The sequence below is a fragment of the Lathamus discolor genome, chromosome 1 (assembly GCF_037157495.1).
Source record: "Lathamus discolor isolate bLatDis1 chromosome 1, bLatDis1.hap1, whole genome shotgun sequence".
NCBI classification, from domain to species: domain Eukaryota; kingdom Metazoa; phylum Chordata; class Aves; order Psittaciformes; family Psittacidae; genus Lathamus; species Lathamus discolor.
Genome location: NC_088884.1, coordinates 45687182 through 45709620, shown reverse-complemented (window position 1 = coordinate 45709620; position 22439 = coordinate 45687182). Strand labels below are relative to the sequence as shown.

At 41.4% G+C, this 22439-nt stretch overlaps 1 protein-coding gene across 4 annotated transcripts in view; it reads right to left on the bottom strand.

The window, feature by feature from the left end:
- The window catches only part of TMTC2 (transmembrane O-mannosyltransferase targeting cadherins 2), a 252735-nt gene extending 237825 nt beyond the window's left edge, over nucleotides 1-14910 (bottom strand). For 3 of the 4 annotated variants that reach the window (XM_065669680.1, XM_065669690.1, XM_065669700.1), the window contains exon 1: nucleotides 14447-14910. In XM_065669680.1, the coding sequence (XP_065525752.1) occupies nucleotides 14447-14529 (83 nt within the window). In that variant the 5' untranslated portion in view covers nucleotides 14530-14910. The remainder of the gene's footprint in view (nucleotides 1-14446) is intronic. The other variant, XM_065669710.1, reaches the window with a different exon arrangement.
- Between the last annotated feature and the right edge of the window lie 7529 nt (nucleotides 14911-22439).

Below are 22439 nucleotides of genomic sequence, written 5' to 3'. Positions count from 1 at the left end.
ATATTTCTTGCCAAGAAATGTGAAACTAGGCTCTGCAAAGATGTTCTGGACAAAGAGAAAGATCTATTAGCGTATATGACAGTTGTTTTGCTGCACATGCAGCTCCAAATCAAATTTGCAAACCAGTGAAACATCTGGAGAGGAGAGCCTCAGATGGTTAGAACTGTCACAGTTATGGTAATACCCACAGTGTTTCTTTACCAAGCGTGATAAGAAATTAAGTGATTAATATACATGATGATTACAACAGTTGACATAATTATCAAATACTGCAGGACTGCTGTAACTGGGGGGAGAAGGCTAGCCTGTAATTTCTATTTTACCTCCCCCATCCAAAAGAAAGCATCTACTGCTACTAAGTTCTTCTGAATATTGAAACATAATAATGATACTAATTCCTTATATGCATTTGTGCCAAAATATATAAAATAAAAATATATTACAAGAACAAGCATAGCCCATAAAGATTTTCACTGCTTCATTATTTAGGACCAACCAAGCATTTTATGAATTGTAGTTATTTATGATGTTTTATATACTCCGTGTTTGTTTATGCCCAAAAGGTTCATGTACTTCCTCAATGTGGCTCTCCATCACGCAACAGCAAGACAGGTCAGACTTCAAATTGCACCGCAAGGGTCTTATTTTCGTATCCTTGCAGGCCCTCTATCCTGCAAACACTTAGCCATGTGTTTAACTTTATGTATACAAGTAGTCTCACTGAACTCATTCATGAAATTCTAGCCTTATTTAAATTGCCACAGCTTTTACCATTGACTCCGGTTGGACCCAGATTTCATCTAATGGGACTATTTACATCTGAAAAGCTGAACACATGCCCAAGTGTTTGTAAAAATGAAGACTTAGCAGCAAAGCCAAGACATACACTGCCATTTTATCTCTTACCGTCTTGTTACACCACCTACAGAATGATTTGCTTTTATCTTGACTTTAACCAAGTTAGAACACAATAAACAGATCATCAGTAAAGCAGATTATTAGGTTATATTTTTCCTCCCTTTTGGATATTACTAACCAGGCTATTCATACTCTCTAATCTGCTAATTTTTTCCATTCCAATAAGCATGAAATAGTTGATGCTTCATCATCTAGGCACAAACACTGATTTTGCTTAGCTGGAGAGTTCATTTGTACTACGAAAAAGAATAAATTTCATGCAGGTACAAAAGACATACAGAATAACAGATTAGTGATTAGTAAACCACAGTTTTCTTTCTTTAATTACAACAGCAGCAATATTCAACCAATCTAAACTGAATTCAATTAAATCAAGGTTTAGTCAGTTCCTGAAGCAATAGCTGAAATATAATCTCTGTGCTTGCTTCCTCATTTAGTTTTAACATGGTTAGTGTAAGGTGATCCAAGCACCTAACTTCTAACCTTCAGCAGGAAGAAAAAAAGAAAACTCAGAAATTGCAAAGTCAACAGAGATCCTTTGCTACAGAAAGTAAAACTGTGGAAGCTCCTGCTGTACAGAAATTCTAAAAAGCTACTAAACAAACACAAGGACCAACCTGAATTTTCTGATTACCATACTGCTTACTGTATTTATGAGCTTAGAAACTCCTGAGGGCATAATCTGATACTAATTTAATCACTCTGCTGGAAGATCCACTGATTGCAGGGTCCATCTCTTCACCCCCTCCATGACCTGCATTGCTGGTACACACAAGAGAGCAGGCAAATATAGATAAGATGGAAAATTATGTCTGTTATTATATATGCAATTAAATATACATATTAAATGCAACCACCTTGTTATGAACAGGGTTCTTTTGCATTTTACAATACAAAATACAGCATGATAAGCAATACTCCTCGAGCAGTTTATTCTACAAGTGTGCTCATTTACTCTTGGCAAAGCACTAACTGGTCTCATTTCAGGTTCATGCTAAGAATTACCACCATATCTGATCTTCCTTAACAGGGCTGTGCTCTGCTACCGCACAGATTTTGTATAGGATTTTAGTTCATGAAAAATGAGGATGGAAAACAAATACTCTCCACTCACTAACCACTTATAGCAGCATATATAGTGAAAATTTTCATAGCGCACACACGAATGTTTCCCCACAATTTCTTATCTTGACAGAGGTATGCAAAATAAAGTGCTCTCAATGCCCTTGCTGAAGAAAAACATTCAGCCATCACTCCCACTGTGCTACACAATGAACAGATGCCCCTGCACCCTTGCCCACACTAATATCCCGTTCAGTTTATACTTTTAAGAATTGTTTAAATTACGCTAGACCAGAAGGAAATGAAATTTCAAGCTGATTTTTATCCCATCCATTATTGAAAATTCTCATCTACATCATTTAGATTTTTCCTTGAATATTTACAGAAAGAACAAGGCATAGGCATTAATATTTCTTATTCTTTTCCATACTTACACTTACCTGTGTCTTAGTTCTTTATTTTCATGCTTTAAAGTAATTTTACTTATTCAGAAAACCATACCATAATGTTAGGATTCAGTAGTAAGAAAATGAGTTTTAAATATTTTTGCTGTAAAATAAGCTCATACAGTTTTTCACATCATTAACAATTAGCATAGTGTGAACATAAACTGAAACTCTCTGCCTATAATAAGCTACAGAACAGGGAGTCTCAACAAAATCTACAAATTTCAGTCTGAGGGATGTTCAGAACAAGCCAAGCACAGAGCCAAGTTGGTAGATTTAAATATCGCACACGGCATGTGATCTCTGGAAACTGCACATAACAGGGTGGATCCTAGCTTCAAGCTGCATCTAAGCCTTTCAAGATACATACATCATACTTATCACCATGGTACCTGCAGTCCTGTACTATCCAATTTTCCTCCTTAGACAAGATTCTTTCTCCAACACTATTCCCAAGGAGCCCAGAGATCTACAGCTGCATAAAGAGCAGCAAACCTTCTCTTTTCCTGCAACACCTGCTGATCTCCATACATACCAAGTTAAAAGCTCAGAATCACAGTAGATTGAGCACTTAGCTTTGCGTCAGATGGACATACAGGTCCACTACACTACAGGTATTCCTATACAGCCAACAATTTTTTCAAGAGAGAAAAATTCCAAATATTAATACTATTATAAGCTAAAAGATTGCATATGCCGCACACAACCAAGTGAAAGCCAATATTCTTTAAGGCCTTTCTTCTTTCTGGGATCCTTTCCTCACCTCATCAGACACTCTCCCAGTCCCTATATAAGAAGTTCTTTAATTGTTTTCAGAAAGGACTGCATACATGGATTACAACTGGAATATTTAGGGGAAAACAAAAATAAAGAGTGAGCTGTCCCCTAGAGAAGTTTCCTGCAATATCTCTCCCAGGTTTAACTGTACCTCAAGAGATCAGTTTTGTTTACTTATAAACATCAACTTTTTATTAATATCCTTACATTAGTTTCTTTGTCAAGAGCTAGAAGCTCTAAATTCCAGAGGACCCACTAGCTTCCTGCTCCCTGGATATTCAATCCTTCCTTTTGCTTTTAACCCTGTATCAGCCAGGCATAAAGCTTCAAGTACCAAAGTCCATCAAAAACCAGGGTAATTCAGGGTTCTGCTTTGAAAACATACAAAGCTGCTCATTCAACATTAATTGAAACAGAATTAGTGAGTCTTTGTTTTATTAAAATAAAGAAGTACACTGCTACAGCATAAGACTCAAGAGAAACCACGGCCAACCTGCCCTGGCTAAACAGCATCTATACATCTAGGAATTCTATGGAAAGGGGTGAGTATATAAAGTATCTTCCATTAAACTTCCCTTCTTTAAGCCCAAGCCATCATTTTAAAATCGCAAGATACCTTTATCAGGGCTCAAGCCATGCTGCACCAACACCACGCTGCCACAGACCTACTAAAGATCCTGTTTTGGCTGCCAAGAGTTTGCATTTCTGGAAGGAACAATGACAAAGGAAGTAGCAGCAGTAAGAGATGTAATAACTTGCATGGTGGCTTGGGGCACATACATACACACAGTCCCAGGCCCACTCGGGTGGAGGCAGCTTTCATCTCGGACTCCACCTGCCAGCGATGCTCCATGAGCTACATCCCCACAACCATCTCCGTAACACTAGCTGAAGCTATGCAGTGCTGGAGCAGATGTCATTTCAGATGCCAGGAAGAGCATGAATATGACTGGCAGCAAACAGCAGCATAGATGGTATTCCAGGGTGATCCAGCTTGGGTTTTGCTTTTTTAGCATGATGACAGCAACATGAGGAACCATCTTCGTTGTGGCCTTTCCTTATACTTAAGTCTTCCATCTGCTAAAACTATGCACCTTGAGAAATCTCCAAAAGTGTGATGTTCATTAAAGAGAAATACTAACATTTTTAACAAGCCAAGTTATTTACATAAAAAAGATGAGTAATGTACTGTGAAATGGAATAGAATGTACAGCTACATCTTTTCACACAAATAGAAAATTTATTCCACTATATTGGTGTTACAAAGAACCTATAAAGAACTCTTTGGGCTACAAAATGAAAGCTGCTACATACAAAATTGCTATTTTATTTGATTAAATTTTTTTATCATTCTCTTTAGTACTTTTTCTTTCAGCAAGCTTTATTTATACAGCCATACAGCATTTAATTTTTATTTATTTTTTTTTATGGAAAACATGATTTTTTTTACCTGGAACCTTAATCCAGATCAAAGCGCTTTTTAAAAGCCCAAGTTTTCTTCTGCTTCAATTACAAAAAAGTAAAAGATCAGAAGTTTAATTACAAGTAATAAATTAAAAAACTGTAAACTTTCTTCTGCATGTAACGATTATTTTGTAAGACCAATACTCCTTGTCCTCCTAAAAAAAAAAAAAAAAAAAAAACTTTTGAAGTTTCCTCAAGTACAACTGAAATTATTTGAAGAAAATGAAGCACATACACTGAAGATTCATGGCATTTATTAAAAGAAAATTCTTGTTATAATTCAAGATTTTGCAACATGGAAATACACAGATAGATGCGTACCATACCTAGAAGTACCTTCCCAGGAACTTTCAGGAGTTGGGAGGCAGCATGGAAGGCCAAAGGAAGAATGGCAGAATGGGAGCAACTTTACCAGAGATTCACAAACCAAACTTCCAAGCAAAGCTTCACAAATTATTTCAGTTGCCCAAGATGATTCACTGATGAAATAACGTTGACAACAAGGACAGTCAGGCCAACGCAGAGAGGCTTAATCCAAGACATAAATTTTAGTTTTATCTAGAGGGCTGATGTACAACACACAAAATAAGGCTGAAGATCCTGCCTCACTTCTGAGCCCAATTTCTTTATCTTCTTATTAAAGTGATTAAAACAATCAACATTGTTGCTACATTAAGCAGTCAAATCAAATACAGTATCAAGTAATAAAGGAGGCATGATAGTACCTTCATCTTCACAAATCTGTTGGACATGAGAGGATATGACAAGGCACAATGTTCCTTCAAATATCTCTTTCTTTGAAAAGAAAAAAGTAAATGTCTATTTTTAAAAAGCATATGAAGCATAAAAAGAGTGTATACCAGAAGGCTCATAGCCTACAGAACAACAGCTACAAGTGGATTCTTCCACCCACAGAGTCAAACTCAAGGCAGCATGGGCTCCTTCCACTTTGGTAAGAAAAATACCCAGTGCTATTTGAGGTTAGAAAAGCTACTCTAATGGCCAGAGGCAACTGTCATCTTAATTTCCAACTGGACCTAATCCTTTTCCCAGTAGTAGCCCACTACGAGTCCACTCAAATAAAGGAGCCAACCAAATATAACTGATCCTGACCCAGGAATGTTGTCAGGCTGTAAAACGAAACCAAGAACACTCCCATGTTAGTATCGTGCTTACAATATCACATAAAGGCTAAAAGGACCAACATGATCAACCTGCAGAAGAGAACGAACATAGTACTACACTGCCTTGAAGGCACAGACACTGTGTGCTTTAAAAAGCAGATTTTTAAGTGTAGCGCTTAATGTGCTGCTTTGCACATTAAACAGTGAGATCCTCCTGTGCCTTCTCAAAAGCCCACCATCAAAAACATTCTGAAAATGCTGAAATCAAACCACACACGCACAAAAGACTCGAAGACACCAAAGTCCCAGAAGCGACTGATTTTTGGAGGGTTTCATCATTTCAAGGTTTCACGTTAGAGACGTGGAACAAATCAGTCATTTGCAGAAAATAAATTTATCCTGGATTAGGAGTTCTAGGCCTCCCCATGCTACCTCCAAAGATGCTGACCTATTATTTTATAATGCAGTGACCTGCATCTCTCAAAGTGACTACTAAAAGCCTGTCAAATAGACAGACATGCATATATAAATAACTTCAATTGCACAATCACGTCCTCACTTACAGCATTTAGAGCAGCTTGAATTCCAAGTGTGCTAAAGCACACCTCAGGGAAACACTCCAGCCTGGAAGGCAAGCAGCACAGGAATCACCATGAGACACATGGGTCCAAAACAGAGACCAGCCATACACTGAATATTTAGCGGTTAAATGACAATGGAGAAGATCACCTCTGCCTACCTCCTAGAGGCAGCTTCAGTACACAGATGATTGTCTCATCATGAAGTCTTTCATCTCCTGTTGGAATTTGAATGAAGTCATGGGGCTTGGTTTTTGTGATACTCCACGATAAGGGGTTTGGCTGACCCCTATGTACATACAGGTTTATTTTCCTGGTACCAGAGTTAGGTCTTCAGGATCTTTATAATGCTCAACATTCTATGCCCTTGGGATTTTTTTCCACAGAGTAATTCCATCACCTTAAAAGCACTGCAGACAAACTTACAGAAACTATTTCCAGTGGAAGAGTATTTCTTAGCGCTTTACTCATACACAGGAACTCATGAGTGCTGCGTTTTTATCAAAGTAAATAACGATTACCAGCTTCAACAGTTACTGGGCAGAACCTAAGAGCTATTTTAAACAGCATCAAGTGAGAAATATTCCCATGTAGAAGTTGGAGGCTAATGCTGTAAAGGCACTCCTGCTGCTCCAGGATGTTAGAAGCCTACGCACTTATCAGCCAGGCACTGCTGCTTATAGAGTATCTGATTTACAGAGCCATCCAACTCCAAGCTACATTCCCTTGCATCAGAGGGAGAGAAAATTCTCAGTAAAGCAATTAAGAAGTGAAGTCACACTTACCAAGAGCAAGTAGCCAAGCAATTGGAAATTCTATCTACAGAAGTTAAATGCTGTCTCTAAGTTGGGACTGCAGACAAACACTTGCAGTATATACATACATATACATACATATATATATATACACATATATATATATACCTTTTATTTAGGTGTTTGAGAGGGTTCAAAGACTAGTTTCACACCAGAAAGGTACCCTACGCATAGGGCACAGGTCATTCTTCAGCAATGATGGGGACCAGCACACTGGAGCATGATTCCTGGGCCCAGCACAGGTTATTAATTGTTACATGTAAAAAGCCAGAGCGGTAGGAAGAGAAGACAGGACAGAGATCTAGGAACAGTTTAGGGTGCTGCTGGGTGGGTTTGTTTCCATGACAATCTTGGTTACTGAAAAGTGACCCTGCTTCAAGAGTTCAAGTACTTTTTTTGGGATTTAAGTATGCCAGGCACTGGCAAAGTCTTTACAGTGGTAGTTCTGCTACCAATTGCTATCTTGTTCCTCTGAACCAATAATGGACTAGCTGACTAAAGCACATAGATGTTAAAATCATACAATTTCTCATTAGCAAAATAGCCCAGAGTAATGCTAAGTTCAGAAAAACCCAACCCATCTGAATACTAAATTCAGAAAAAAACCCTGTCCTTCTTTGAATCACAGGTCAGAGGTCAGGGTGGGGTTTTTTGGGTCTACTGACAGGCTGGTGAATAATAGGGGATGCCACAGACTAGTCCAGTCATCTAGCAGTAATGGTTTGTACCATCATGTGGAAAATCCTCATTCAATTACCTGTCAGTCTCTGGCTTCATGGGCCAGCTGGGACAAGGAGCACTGCTAAGGCCAATGTGCTTAACTCCTAGAGAGAAGGAAGTGCTCTGAGGCAGTCAACTGTGACCCTCCACAAATAAATTAAGGAGCCTTTGTGGCAGACTAATGGGAAATCTGTCCTGCTCTCTGCTGCAAGACAGATGCCAAACAAACGTTTGGCCTCAAGTTTTAGGCATACAACAAAAAATCCACTATTCTGTTTACTACGGAGATGTATATAGCATAGACATCTATGTGTGTTTTGAGAGGCTATCCTGATTTTAACAGGTTTTTAAGCATGGATATGAGATATTTGAATAAACCACTTGAAAGAAAATATCAAAAGAATTAAGATATAAAAGACAAAATGGCTTACACTGAAAGTATAATTTTCTCTTAAAACAGCAATTAAAAAGAATTAAGAGACAAAGGAAAGAAGGGATAGGAAGACAGTAAATGAGCATTATTTACCTCCAACTGAAACCTTTCACTATTCTCAAAAATTCCCATGAAGCCAGAGAAGAAAGGCTACCACAGTAATTCATAGTAAGGAACACAAGTATTCAAGTATTCCTGCTATTTGAGAAAGCCACTTTTACTTTCTCACCATTTTGAAGCTTAACAAAGCCAGGAACAGCTAGGGGTGGCAAAGCATCTGATCATATCAACTAGCCATCCCTGCTTAAAGAGGCTGGGTGGCAAAGTTTCATCAGCTTGACCTGGTCTGATTTACTGGTTTCCCTTGAAGTGAAAAAGAGATTGACAGATTACTTGATCCTCGTCTGCTGCCCTGGTGATACAGCATGCTTCTTTGTTGCACAATAAACTGTCATATACAAAGAGCAGCAACCTTGTGCTAGGCTGAAGCATCCTCCAAAGACACAGCCAAAGCGCCTTTGAAGATGCCTGTTACGAGACATTCACAGGCCCGCAAGATATTTCAACTGTCCTGAAGTAACAGTAGAGTCAACATGTTAAGGAATATTTAGGGTGCAATTCCAAAAAACAAATTTCCTCTGGCTCTTTGAGTTTTATTCAGCAATGGGCTAGCCTTTGTGGAAAAATGGTTTAGCATGGAGTTCTGCAGAGAGAGAAACTTGGAAAGAAATTACAGGATTTATACCCTTCTCCCTCTTATTGGAGAGGGGCCAACTGTGCAAGCAATAACACAAATATCTCAAGTCTAAAGGACTATCCTGAGACTACAGGAATACAGCTCAAGAACCTGATCTAGAAGAAGTAAAATGAAATCCTACTGCCACCCTGATTTAAACAACCTGCTCACAGAACAATCTCCCACTTTAAAAGAAAAAAAAAAAAGGAAAAAAAATCCTAGAAGCCAACAACGAGGGAAGGGCAAACTTCCAGATGAGAGAGGCAGAGGAGCCCTAATTCATCACTCTTGCAGCTATCAGATAGTTAAATTGAGATGAGAGACTTCTGAGCCTTTCGAGAAACTTTCACTCTGGCAAACACAAAGGTTTCAGAAGTGCAGCTGGAATACATATGGGAGATGCTGGAGAAAGTGGATCATATGAATTTAACTCCATTGTGTGCTGGATGAACTTCCTGCAGATGAGGCGCATCCTGTCGGTGACTCAGGGAGACTCTCCATCTGCTAACAGTCATGAATTTATGCCCAGAACCAGCTACCAGAAGTGACATGGTTTAGTGCTATATATGCACAAGAATCTTAAAATAAAGCCTACAGGGACATAATTTCTTTTCTGCTTCCAAAAAGTTCTATACTACAGCATTTCCACTGAGGAAAAAAAAAAAAAAAAAAAGAAACAAAACCTCTATCCTGATGAAACTAAGATTTCACATTTTGATCACAGTCTTTCCTTCAGCACAACCTTTTATGCAGCAACACTTTTAGAATCAATAGCCAAAAATATTTTTAGATTATTTAAAAACAGAACTGGTATCATATTAACAGAACACTGCTGTGCCAGGTTCACCCCATTAGATAACCAGTTACTGGTTCACTTGGTTGATACGACAATACAATACCTGAAAACTACATGGTCCCAGTTACTCAGTCATCTTCTCTGTGTTATGCTGTTCTTTACCAACATGTTAAAGTCCCCAATTCACAAACAAATTATCTTTACGGTAGTTTGAAATTAGCATGCAGAAGCCACAACAGGAATGACAAAGAGAAGACACCACAGAGAAAGCTACAAGTCCCCATCTCCCCACTTTTTCCAACCACCAGCCTCACTACTGTAATTCAGACGACTGCAGACAACTGCAAACTGAAGCTACTATAAGCTACTGGAGAGGTGTACTTGGAGCTGAAGAATTGAAACTAGATGACAAAAAGGGGCCATAAAAAATTTGCAGATATAAATTAATAATCAAATATATGCACACAACAAGGAGACAGATGGCAAGCAATTTTCCCCAGTGTATTTATACTTGTTCTTCTAGTGCACGTAACTGGGTCACTTGCTAGATTAAATCTCATGTGGCAGACCCAACAGAGGTACTGTTGAATGCGTATGGGATCAGCCTGTTTTTAAATGATGCAAGTCTGACACTACAGGGTAAAGGCATTTATTAGGATTTCTTCAACACAGCTTGCAATATTACCGTGTAACTTAGAAACAAGTCTGCTGGAGATTTTCTACAATCAGCAAGGCTGCCCCATTCAGGCCTGCTAAATAAAATGCAGCACAAGCTAGAGAAAGTTGAACAGTGCTAGCAAGTCTCACGGAACAGTCCTTACAGATATTAGACAAATACATATATATCTTCCAGAGCACCGATTTCATCAATGTGCCACAGAGAAAATACATCACTCAAGGTTAAAGATTCCTACTAATTCTCTCCTTAAAATATGCCTTGCTTCTGACATTTGGGAAAAGAAAGGAACACCTCAATGGATTAGTTGCTTTTAACATATTCTCTTTAGCAACACATGACCTCAGATACGCAGAGCACTAAATCTTCCACACCCCAGCTACAAACTGGCAGTGACCAGTCTTATTTAGCAGAGGTCACACGAAAGACTACAACTTCAGTGCATGGCACCCACAGGTCAAATTGCCTACTTTTGGGGGGGGATATTAAGTGGCAGGGAAAAATAATTACGCAGACGTGTAAGCCTAATTGAAGCAATGGGTTTCCCTCCTGTAATGCTGGTAGGTATTAGCATAAACACAAAATGCTTGTGCAGAGATTAGCCCCCCTTAATCTGGGAAAAACCTGTATTTAATGCAGTGCAACAAGGAAAATCTTCAATATATCCACAGGAATAGAAACTCCGTTTCTCCCTATACCCTGTTATCAGTTCCAAGATTATTTTACTCAGCAATAAATAAATCTTTATTAACAAGTCATGTGAGCTCCCTGTGACATTAAAGCAACATCTAAATATTCCCCCCCATCCCCTTTCCACATTCATCTCTTCTTTTGGATTACTGCATCCAGCTTCAAATAAGAACTAAGCAAAAATAGGGAATAAATATATTTATTGTTCCTAGATGAACGAGGAGGATATGAGTTGGGGGGGGGGAGGGGAATTTCTACCTAATAATCCTCACATGTATCAAGGAAATACCACAGCTGTCTGAGAATTACAGTAGCAGGGAACAGTGGAAAAAGATTGTGTTTTCTAGGTCTAGAGAAAAAGAAAACCAACACAATAAAGCAGCATTTCTTCTTTACACTGGCTCTCAGGTTTAGAGGCTGCCACTTTTATTCAAAGTAATCAATAAGTCAATTGATCAAAAAGATCACATGTTTGCACTGATTATGTGCATGCCATGTATCTGTCTAGCCTGGAACAAGTAAGGCAGACTAATGATGAAAAGTAAGAATGTATACATTTTCTTATTCAAGTTCCTCAGGCTTTAAATTCATTCAATTTCAGTTTAATTGGGTGAAGGGCGGGAAATAAAATATTGAATCCTTTGATACAGAGTCATAAAGCCATGGCTACAAGCAAGTTTGTTATATCACTGTCCATACAGTCCTTGGTCCGGTGCCGTGCTGCTGCTAAAATATTAAGTTTTACCATTGGGAAATTGATTTTGTTATAAGAAGTTTTTATGATGCCACTTAATCTTACCTAACCTACATAAAAAAAAAAAATACAGAAAGCAATTACAGACATCCTTTATACAGTAAGCTTGATCATTATATTAAAAAAAAGAACAGTCTGATGTAATTTCAATATAATGGCAAAGGAAGCAGGAAAAGCTATGGCAATATGCTGCCTTCCTGAAACAAAACATTGCAGGTTCCTAGCTTAAATGCACAGTCTTGATTCACTTAAAGTTAGTACCATGATCCATCTCCTACATGGAGGGCTGTGTCCTACAGCTCCAGCATCAACCTCCTTTTCTAGTGTTACATTTCAAGCCAGCTCCTGCAGGGCAGTAAGATTCTGTGATTACAGTTGAAAGAACACTTTGGGTCTGAGAGTCTGCCTCTTTGAATAGATAACCCTTTCTAGTTCAACAATTACTAGCATGCAACAGCCATTTCTGCTTTGCCCCTTCCAGTGCTGTAGTTGAAAAACATCCTAATTAGATGACCCTGCACACAGAAGTGCCATTAACTGGCTTTCAGAGCACTCCAGTGAATGCCTAAATCTTAGCTGTGATGATAAGTACTTTATTTAGTTAGGAGGTAAACACATAAAGCACTATTTTAGAACACCTCTTATAGTCTGGGATAAGTACTAGCAAAGATAGTGCATGGTTCTTTTCCACTCTTCCCAAGATGACACTCAGATATCACTGGGTTTTACCGGCACTGGAGCACACTCAGGTGAGATCAAGATTAACCTTGACCTTCACATCAGTAACACAAAGTAGTTCGAACTGGCCTGCAGCACAGGCTTATAAGCATGTCCTTAAACAACCCAGTTTTCCCTAAATATTGCAACATAGGCTACTTAGGGTTATGTAAATATTCCACAACTCCTGCAGTTCTTAACTACAACGAGCGTTTAAAATAGTGTCAGTGCGTCAAAGTATTCACTACCGGCTATTGATCCCACTCAGACCTTGCATTTCAGGACAATGGCAGATATTTTTTCTTTTACTGTTTGTGAATGAAGCTTTGAAATGCTAAAATAGGTTTAAGAAAAATCATTGTAGATAATTGGAAGACTAACAAAAACCTCAAAACACTTAACTGCTTCACAAGTCTTCGAGCGTATGTAAATGACCTGAAGCCTGAATCGCCACATTCTGCAGCCGACACTGTTCCCAGCCGGAGACCTAGAGCACGACTAACACTTGGCATTTACTTCCAGCATTAATAGGCTTAATAGTAGCAACCCTCGAAAACAAAGGGGGCTTGGAGGGTGACGGCATTCTGGAAGCGGTAACAGATCCTTAAACACGGCAGGTGCACCAAAATACAGCTTAAGGAAGGAAAATTCCAAGTTTAGTAACTAATTGTCTCCAGGACAGGCAGGTTATTTCCCAAGGTAAATGCCTAATCAAAGACATAACTGACCCTTTAGCATTCCACCAGCGCGCCGGGAAGTTCAGCTCATCCAGCAACATTTTCCCGCTCAGATGCATCCCTGACAACCCCCCAACGCCCCTACCTCCTCCCCTTCCCCATGCTTCCTCGCGTTCCTCCTCTCACAAGCGAGGCTCCAAGGCACCAACCCCTTTTGACAGCCGCTCGGGGAGTTAGCCGGTACTGCAAACAAGAGCGGTGAAGCTGGGCCCCCTTACAGTTCACATACAGTGGGACTCAAGAACTCCCCGCCACGATATCCCCCCTCCCCGCAAGCAGCGGGACGGCCGGTTGCCGCCACCGGGGAGGATCCGAGCCGGGTTGTCTCGGCAGCCGGTGAAGCTGCCCGGCAGCCAGCTCGCCACCCCGGAGGGGGGAGGCTGGTGAATAGCTGTCGAAGTCAATCCGCGCTCACTTTTGGATGGGTTAATTCCAACGGAGCATGAATCACTCCAGGACGGTTAATAAGTTTAGTCAGGCACCCTGTTCTCCCTAATTCATTTTAATTATGCATCTGTTTTAATTGTGATAAGATTAAGTCACCGGAAAAGGCACAGATCGGACTCTCCCCCGACTGCTGCTGAATGCAGGTACATCCAGGCAAGGAGCAGGTAGAGAGCCCACCCCAGCCCAGTCCGGCTGCTCCCCTGCCCACCGGCGGAGGGGCTGCGGTCCCCGAGGCCGTCCGGAGAAGCCCGACAGCGAACAGCAACTTCGCCCCGCCGAGGCCGAGCGCCCCGGTGCCACCGCCCGTGTGGGAGCAGCCCGGGACACGCTAAATCAAAGCAACCGGTCCCGTCCCACTGGGAAGGAAGAGCTGGAGGAAACCGAGCCCGCAAGGGACCTGTCACAGTCCCGGCGCCGCCGCGGCCACCCGGAGCCGAGGAACGGCCGGGACCCTCCAGCATCGCCCTCGGTGCCCCGAGTGGGGCGGCCGCCGCCCCGCTCCCGGCAGGTGGGCAGCCCCCATCCACCCGCCCGGCCCCGCCGCTCCCCGCCCTACCTGTCATCGTAGCAGAAGTCGGCGCCCAGGGTGTTGAGGTACAGGGCGAGCCCCAGGGCGCTGCTCAACAACTCCGCGATCATCTCTCCGCCTGCCGCCGCAGCCGCCGCGCTCGCACCGGGGCAGCCCCCTGCCCGGCCTCCCGCGCCAGTCCTGCCGCGCCTGACCCTCGCTCCCCCAGCACCGCGGGGAGCCGCTCCACCGGCGGCCGCAGCCTGACGGCGTCCCCCCGCGCCTCCGCCGCCCCCTACCCCATGGCAGCGGGGCGGGCAGGGGACAGAGCGCAGAGCGGCTGGGCTAAGAGCGGCTGGGCTCAGTGGAGCGCAGCGGCAGCTGCCGCCCTCCCCCAGCGCCGCCTCGGTAGTGCCGCTGCTCCGGCTGCCGCCCGCTCCGGCCCGCGACCCCTCGCTACCGAGCCGGGCGCCGCCGCCGAGGCTCTGGGAGCGCCCGCGTGGGGAGCCCGGGGCTCCCACCGCGCCTGCGTGCGGGCCCGCCCCGTGCCCGCCCCTCCGCCCCGGCCCGCCTGTCGGCCCGCCCCGCGCCCTGTGCAGCGCTGGGCCCGCACCCGGGCCCGTACCCGGCCGCGCGCACCCTCAGTGGCGCTGGCACTGGCACTGGCACTGGCACTGGCACTGGTACGGCGTCGTCAGGGGCGGTGGCACAGGCTGGTCCGTGCGCTGCGTCGGGCTTGTCCCGCTGCTGCCGCTGGCTTGGCACAGGCCTGTTCTTCAAGGGGGGTTCTTTCTTCTCTTCCCTTTCTCCTTTTTCCTTTTTTTTTTTTTTTTTTATCTCACTTCTTTCTGTCTGCTTTCTGTCGGTTTTCTTTCTTTTCAGTTTCTCTTTATTTCAGTTTTTCTTTCTTTTCCTCTTTTATTCCTGTTCCCCCTTCCTCTTCCCTTTACCATCTTTATTTTCCTCCTTTTCCTGTTACTATTTTCCCCCCTTTTCGTCATTTTCCTTTACTTCCCAGCATTATGTCAGATGGAATCTCGTTATTAGGAAAGAGAGGGCAGGTTACTGGGTCCGTGATGCCAAAGCAGTGGCCCCATGCTCTCCCTTGCCCTGAGCCTGGTACTTCTCTCACTGTCTATGTGGACATCCGTGGGGAGCTCTTAGCTCAGCTTCCAGTCAAGCAAAACCACAGAAACCTGGCAGGGGGGTGGCTGAAAACAAACACACTCCACGGCAAGGAGCGCTGCAGACTGGCTCCCTCAGGGCAGCCCCACAACAGGGCGGGGGGGGCACAGCCTACGACTGGTGCTGTGAGTGGGACAAAAAAATGGCCCGGGCAAGCAACCAAGCTATGGGAAATAAGGCACTGAAAGCATCTTCAGTAATTCATGGGATACCAAGGCATGAAGTTATGGAAAGGGTTTGGGTCCATCAAGCTGATTGTTTCCTTTTTTAAGAGAGTTTTATAAATGTTGCCTCCATGTACTGCTAGCCAGCCCTTTATATAACTGTTTCCTCATGATTTCCATCAAGTGGCACACCATGCTGTCGCAGAAGAATGGGAGTCTGTGCATCAAGCTGTGTCTAATAAATTGAGGAGCTTTTAACAAGCTTTCTTTCTCCCCTATGTGATTATTTAATGCTGTTCTTTGCAACCTCAAAATATATTAAGTGCATTAAGACCTCTTTCAAGCAATGCTTAAAGTGCTCCTGTGAAGTCTGCCCCAAGTGTCACAATTGTCTCAGCTGCTTTTACTTAGATTCAGGAGGGGTGTTATCACCATCGGTGGCAGTAATTGCAGACATGGGGGGAGGGTGTGTTTTGTTCAGAATATTAAAGCTTTGAGGGGCCTTATTGAACCCATTAGCAGATCACATTGATCTGGCATTAAAATTTCCAGCCTGAAGCGCAGAGCACAGTAACCTAGATTTCAGAGGATTGGTACGCTTTGTCAGAAGAATTTATTTTTGAACACCAATTCTCAATGTGTTTCTGGACCTACTGCCAAGATCCCAGTCATCATGACTTAGTCCTTCTTGCTGCGGAGGGATTGCTGAGGTTCCAGCACTAGATTTGCACAGCTCCTTGCTTGGAATATCCTAATAAACGCTGCATAAAAAGCAGTAGAATTACTGCTGAGTCACGGTGGCAGAAGTGTCATCTTCTCCATAAAAAGCATATGGGTTTTTTCTTCAAAGGGGCAGGATTACTGACTGGGGGAGATGAGGGCTGGCAGAAAAGCTTTTAGAAGCAAAACAGATCCACCAGTTTAACAAAGCCTGATGCTGGTTAATAAAACTGAATGCCAAAAAAGGGAAGGATGAATTGTGGAGAGCACCTAATCCCCTGGACATCCCCAGTACTCCAGGGCGGCTGGAAGTAGCATTAGTGCTCCACCAGCCTGTCCGAGTGGATTTAGATGCACTCAGAAGAGTCCACAAAGTCTGCATCATACAGAAACGTTTCTCTGTATGTAACCAAAGGATAAGTGTTAACCCAACAGTGAGAGCTTTCTCTGATGGAGAAAACCTGCTTTGTAGAAAGCCATAGATAGCAATGTGTGCATGTACCACCCCACCTGTCAGATCTGGGACCCCGGATGCCAGGCCAAGCTGGGGGCAGCAGATGAAAAGAGTTGACACAGAAAGCTGGGGACAGGTTCAACATAAAAATGATTGTCCTTGTCAAGCAAGCAGCACCTCAGGAGAAAATGAGGGTAAAAAAATCGAAGCATAATGCAGAAATTCCTTCTCTTCCTCAGTTAATTAAAAGTAATAAATACACTGGAGGTATGAACAGCATTATACCTCACCATTTCATCCGGAGATATCAGATAACATCCTGAGTCATAGAAGATTTACAGTGTGATGTATCGTAATCACAACGTATCTAAAAAGATAATTTAGAAGTTCAGATGTGTCACTAAGCAGACAGTTCCAAAATAACCTTCCCTGCCAGAAAGTCATTATCACAGACTCTGGTATCAAGGAAAAGGGAAGAGGTGGAGGGTTGTAACAACACATAATAATAGCAGTAATTGTAACGATAACTAGCGTAATGCAGTCATAACAGCTGATATGCTGTGTATAGCTTAGTAGACAAATTCACATAGTATATTGCAAATATGGCAATCAAAAGCAATCTGTTTTAATACCAGTCTGGAAATTTCTTCATTAAAGACCTTATAGACTCTGAGTCGCTGTGCTACAATACACTTCACCTAAACTGTGTCTGGAAGATTAAGTTGTGGCACAGCATGTAGAAATACATGTCTGTCACAGTGACAGATTTGGTTAACTGGTCACTGACTATGAGACCTTAAATGTCAGGGTAATGCATGTGGTGCAGATCCCTCAACAGATTAGATTAGACACTTCAATTTCTATACACTGGGCTCATTTTCTGGAGCTTGTAGAAAATATTTGTGCCAACTTCCTCAAAGCATCTGAGAAGAGAAAAGCAGACCCTCTGAAAGCTGCTGGAATTTTTTATTAAAATGAGGTAACTGGGTATTAAATGTTACTATAAGAATAATCAAATGGGATTTATTTTTTTATTTTTTTCCGGTACTTACGCTCAGATACCATCAAATAGATGTCGTAACACAATATGCATAATTTTGAACAACCTAAATTACATCCAAAGATGTGGATGAGCCTCAGAAATGTAAACGTTGGTGCATTTCAAAACACCCACACTGTTGCTATTGTGAGCAGTCAAGGATAAGCTGGTGTTATTTAACAAGGCAATCAAGTTAGCTGAACATGAACCAGTGACCTCACTTTATCAGAAGTGGAGAAAGTGGGAAGAAAAGAATGTTTTGGCCAAGTGCCTCGTTCAGAATTACTCACTGATTTGTGGAGGTAAAGTTGTTTGATTTTGTGGACAAACATCCAAGCTGTTGTTTTCCCATCATGCTGGCAAGATCATATTAATTCTCAAAGAGACCAGTATTTCTGCTTTCTCTAAGAAATTACTCTTTGCTTTTCTTTTGCTAGTGCTATGAGAATAATAACATAAGCAATGACAAACAAAGTAAAAATAAGGTGCAACTGCAACAGTGAAATCTCATGGAAATCTGCATAAAATAGGTCAGTAAAAACTACACACATGCAGAAAAAACAAGTACACACAGGGCTTGGGTCAGTACTTGGAAGAGATTTTAGCTGAACACATTTTCTAAGGAAGTACATTTTCAGGAGGCACCAGTTCCTAGTTTAGATCAGTCAGTGGAGCTAGAGTATTGCTGCAGAGGGAGAGAGAGAGAGAAAGAGGAAAAAAAGAGAAAAAGTACATTTTAGCTTGACCTTGTCTACTTATGAAATTATGCAGACTCTCTTTAGGAAGAAGAAACATAAGAGCAAGAGTACCTGCGCAACTCACAGGTGGCATATCTCAAGGAAGATGATTGCTCCAAGTGGCTGTGATTAAAAAAGAGAACACATTTTAGGGAAAAATTTGGGACTAGAACCTAAATCCATGGAGGGACTTCAATATCTCATTCTTCAGAAAATTCTTCTATGCCTTAGAGGAAGATGCCAGTGCAGTTTTTGTGTTCCCTTAACATCAGACAACCTGAAGTTTCAAAGTAGCTGATTCTACAGAGTTAAAAGTCCCTATGCATTTGGATTGTCTCTTGATGTTTTCAGAACCACCCAAAAAAGACACTGTTGTGCCACTTAAAGCTTTAGCATATCCTGAAGCTATGTCATAATTACCAAAACAAGCCTTTTCTTGCCTCTCAGTGCTTATGGGACCTGAGACAGGAGCATGCAAAACAACACATAGATGATTCTCCTTCAGCTGGGGCCTGAACCAAGGACTCAGCAGACACAGAGTACCTTTGCCTAATCTGGAGAATGGATTTGAGCTGCAATGTCATAACTCTGAAGTTACTGCACCAACGTCAGACAGTCTGACAGAATGCTTTCATATCCAGATTATTCTGTTTAAATACAATATTCATTTATTCATTGTATGCAAGAGTAATTGCTCCTACACTGGCAATTAGGACAGAGTGTATGTGCAATCTGGAATCAGATGACTGCTCCAAATCAGGAAGGAAAATGCAGATTGTGAACCTGGACAGCTCTGGTAAAGAGCTTTAAAATATAAGGCATTTGTAATGAGGGCTAAGGAAGCTCCCTCCCAGGTGATTATTTTTATGAAAACAAACTAATTTATATAGTCATCTGCTTCCAGAATATGTTCACTGATAAAAACTGTAAGGAAAAGGGGGTAGCTCCTTGCAGCTAAATTCCTGAATAAGAGCTAACATATATTTCCACCATTTTTTGCAAAGTTATTGGTTTAATGTCCTGTTATAGTCAAGAAGAAAATGTTCAGATAAGGTTCTGCTCCCCTGTGATTAAAAAAACCCCTCCAGATATTAAATGGGAAAACTGGGATTTTTTGTCTTACCCAGTACTCCAGCTGTCTCCACAGTAGACTTGCTCTCTCCTGTCAATTCCGTCTTCAGATGCCTGAGCATTCCCATTTAGGAATGCCTACTAAACTAACTGTGTTCTCTTCACTCATGTGCAGCAGGAAACGATGCATCTGAAATCCTGGAAGGATGCTCCAGTTTTCCATACTGTACCAATTGCTAATTAATTTGCTCTGTGATACTGTTGACTCATTTACTGATTTCTGGTGGTATGCTCATTACTGCTTGAAGTAAAAGAGCAATGGCACACCAAAAGGTACATTTTAGTATCTTCTGAAGTTTCAAGGATTGTTTTCTTTATGTTACTCCATTCTAAACTAATCCTAGTCTGCCTTACGTATTTATCTTCCTTGACCTTTGAGATAGCTCAAAGTAAGATCAAAAAGAGTTTTTAATCCTTCTTGCTCAGAATAAGTTGACAGTGTAAATTTACTAATTGCAGATATGTCAACTTGTCATCTCCCAGAACATGAGTCTCTTTACTGCTTGTTTTCTCCTGCTTCACAAAAATAGCAATATACCAGTTTTCTTTTTTTTTTTTTTTTGGTAGTTCCTTTCATCAAAACAGCTCTAAGAAATACACATTCATAGAAGATGGCTCTGGAAGTAAGTTAGAATTAACCTCATTTTACACAGGTGGAAATCAAGACAACTACCATGTTCGTTTATGCAGGTCATATAGGAACTTTATGGTGGAAGAGCAATCTATCTGAGATCCCAGCCTCGATTCCCAGTCATTCACTTGCTATCATCATGAGATCATCCTTCCTTTAACAGTAACTGCTATTTCCTTAGACAAAATACAATGGAATTATCCCAGGGATTAATTTGGCCTAAAATGCTAATTCTGAGAAAAGTCCTTCTTGACAGATGGATGCCTGCAACATAACTAAGAAGCCTGGATTTTGTGCAGGTGGAGGATAGGGAGTATGAGTGGTATATCATATCCTGCCTCTCATCATTTCTTGGCAGAAGCATTGTCCAGTAGATGGAAAAGCTTCATCAACAGCTGAAAATCTGTTTCTTGTCATCTCCTTCCCATAGAAAGAAACGAGTCATCATGCTGTCCATCAGTCCTCTGCTTTTCAGGGCACTGGCATTTCCTCTCTGATGCAGATGTTAAAAGACAGTTTTTTAGTCTAGCACTGTCTACTTCTACTTCGTTTGTCCTTCAAGTGTACAACCTGGGATATAGGCTGTGAAAATTGGACAAAAAAATGTTACGTCTCTGTAGCAGCAACATCAGACCTTTGTCCCATGGCAGAGCAAAACCAGCCAAAGATACGAGTGTAATTTCCACGTCATTCCCTGCAGATTTTGTACGGAATAACCTAATTTACTTCTTTACTTCAGTATAATCCTGGCTTCCTGCTGCACAAGCATGAAGTAAAGCCAGGAAAACTATGATTACTCTTATTTTAGAGAGAACATGTCAACATTACCAAAACATATCTAACACCAGCACAAACACAATTCTCAAGAGTTAAATAAACAAGGGAAAATTATTATAAGAAGTAAACCTTTGAATCCCACTAAACAGAGTCAGTTTGATTTTTCATTATAATTTTGGAACTAAATGATGTTTTGTACTGCAATGTAGACAAGTCCAGAGAGGATAGTCAAGGAGTTCTAGGTTCTTAATGAACAATAAAGCAGAAAGAGCAACCAAATTAGCAGGAACTAAATTGTTTCTTTGCCTCTGCTTGCTTAGTTTGAGAAATATCTTGTCTGTATACATGAAATCTTGACTCAAAATCTCAGATGGCCACTGTCTCCATACTTTATAATTAACACATGTCAGCAATAAAGTCACATTAAATTTAATTTTGAATGGATTAAAGACATTACTATTTTGATTTAGAGCTAAGGCAATTGCTTCTTTTATTTGCAAATATGGAAAAATACAAAACATGAACTGTTTGAGGGGTTTTTTTTGTACACGAGGTTTGTAGTAGAGGTTTAATCAGTTCAGTGGAGCATTCACAGCTTTTATCTGACTGTATAAAAGTGACTCAGGATATGCAGGTGACCCAGATTTCTCCCCTGCTGTGTCACACAGATAGATACAGAACTGTATACTTTCTGGCATCCCTGAGTCAATTCGTTTGCTACAGGATGTTACATATAGATGCTGTATCCCATTTACATTGGTATATGCCATAGGATGCAATAAAGTGAAGGTTATAATCTCCAGTGTACACACCAAAAATAAAATTCTTTGGAGACCCTACTCAGGCACTTTTTTCTTGCATGTACCCTGGCACAGGGCAGAGAACTCCATGTGTTTTGCCAAGTAGCAGCATTAGAATTTATTTAATCTTTCCTTATTTTTTTTCCCTAGTAGTGTTTGCTTACTTTGTTTGCTTGGGAAAATATGCCTAACTCTAGCTCCCGTAAACCTTACCATCACCAAGCTAGCCCATTTAATCCTTGTGCACTAGTAACAGCAAACCTGAACTTTAATCAGTCTCTAGTGACCTTTAGGAGAATTTTGCATCATGAGATTGTTTTTCATTATAATTTCTAGATAAAGTTGGTAAAAAGAATGTTGTGCTTTCCATTTCCATTAGGAATTTTTGGAAACAAAGGTGTCC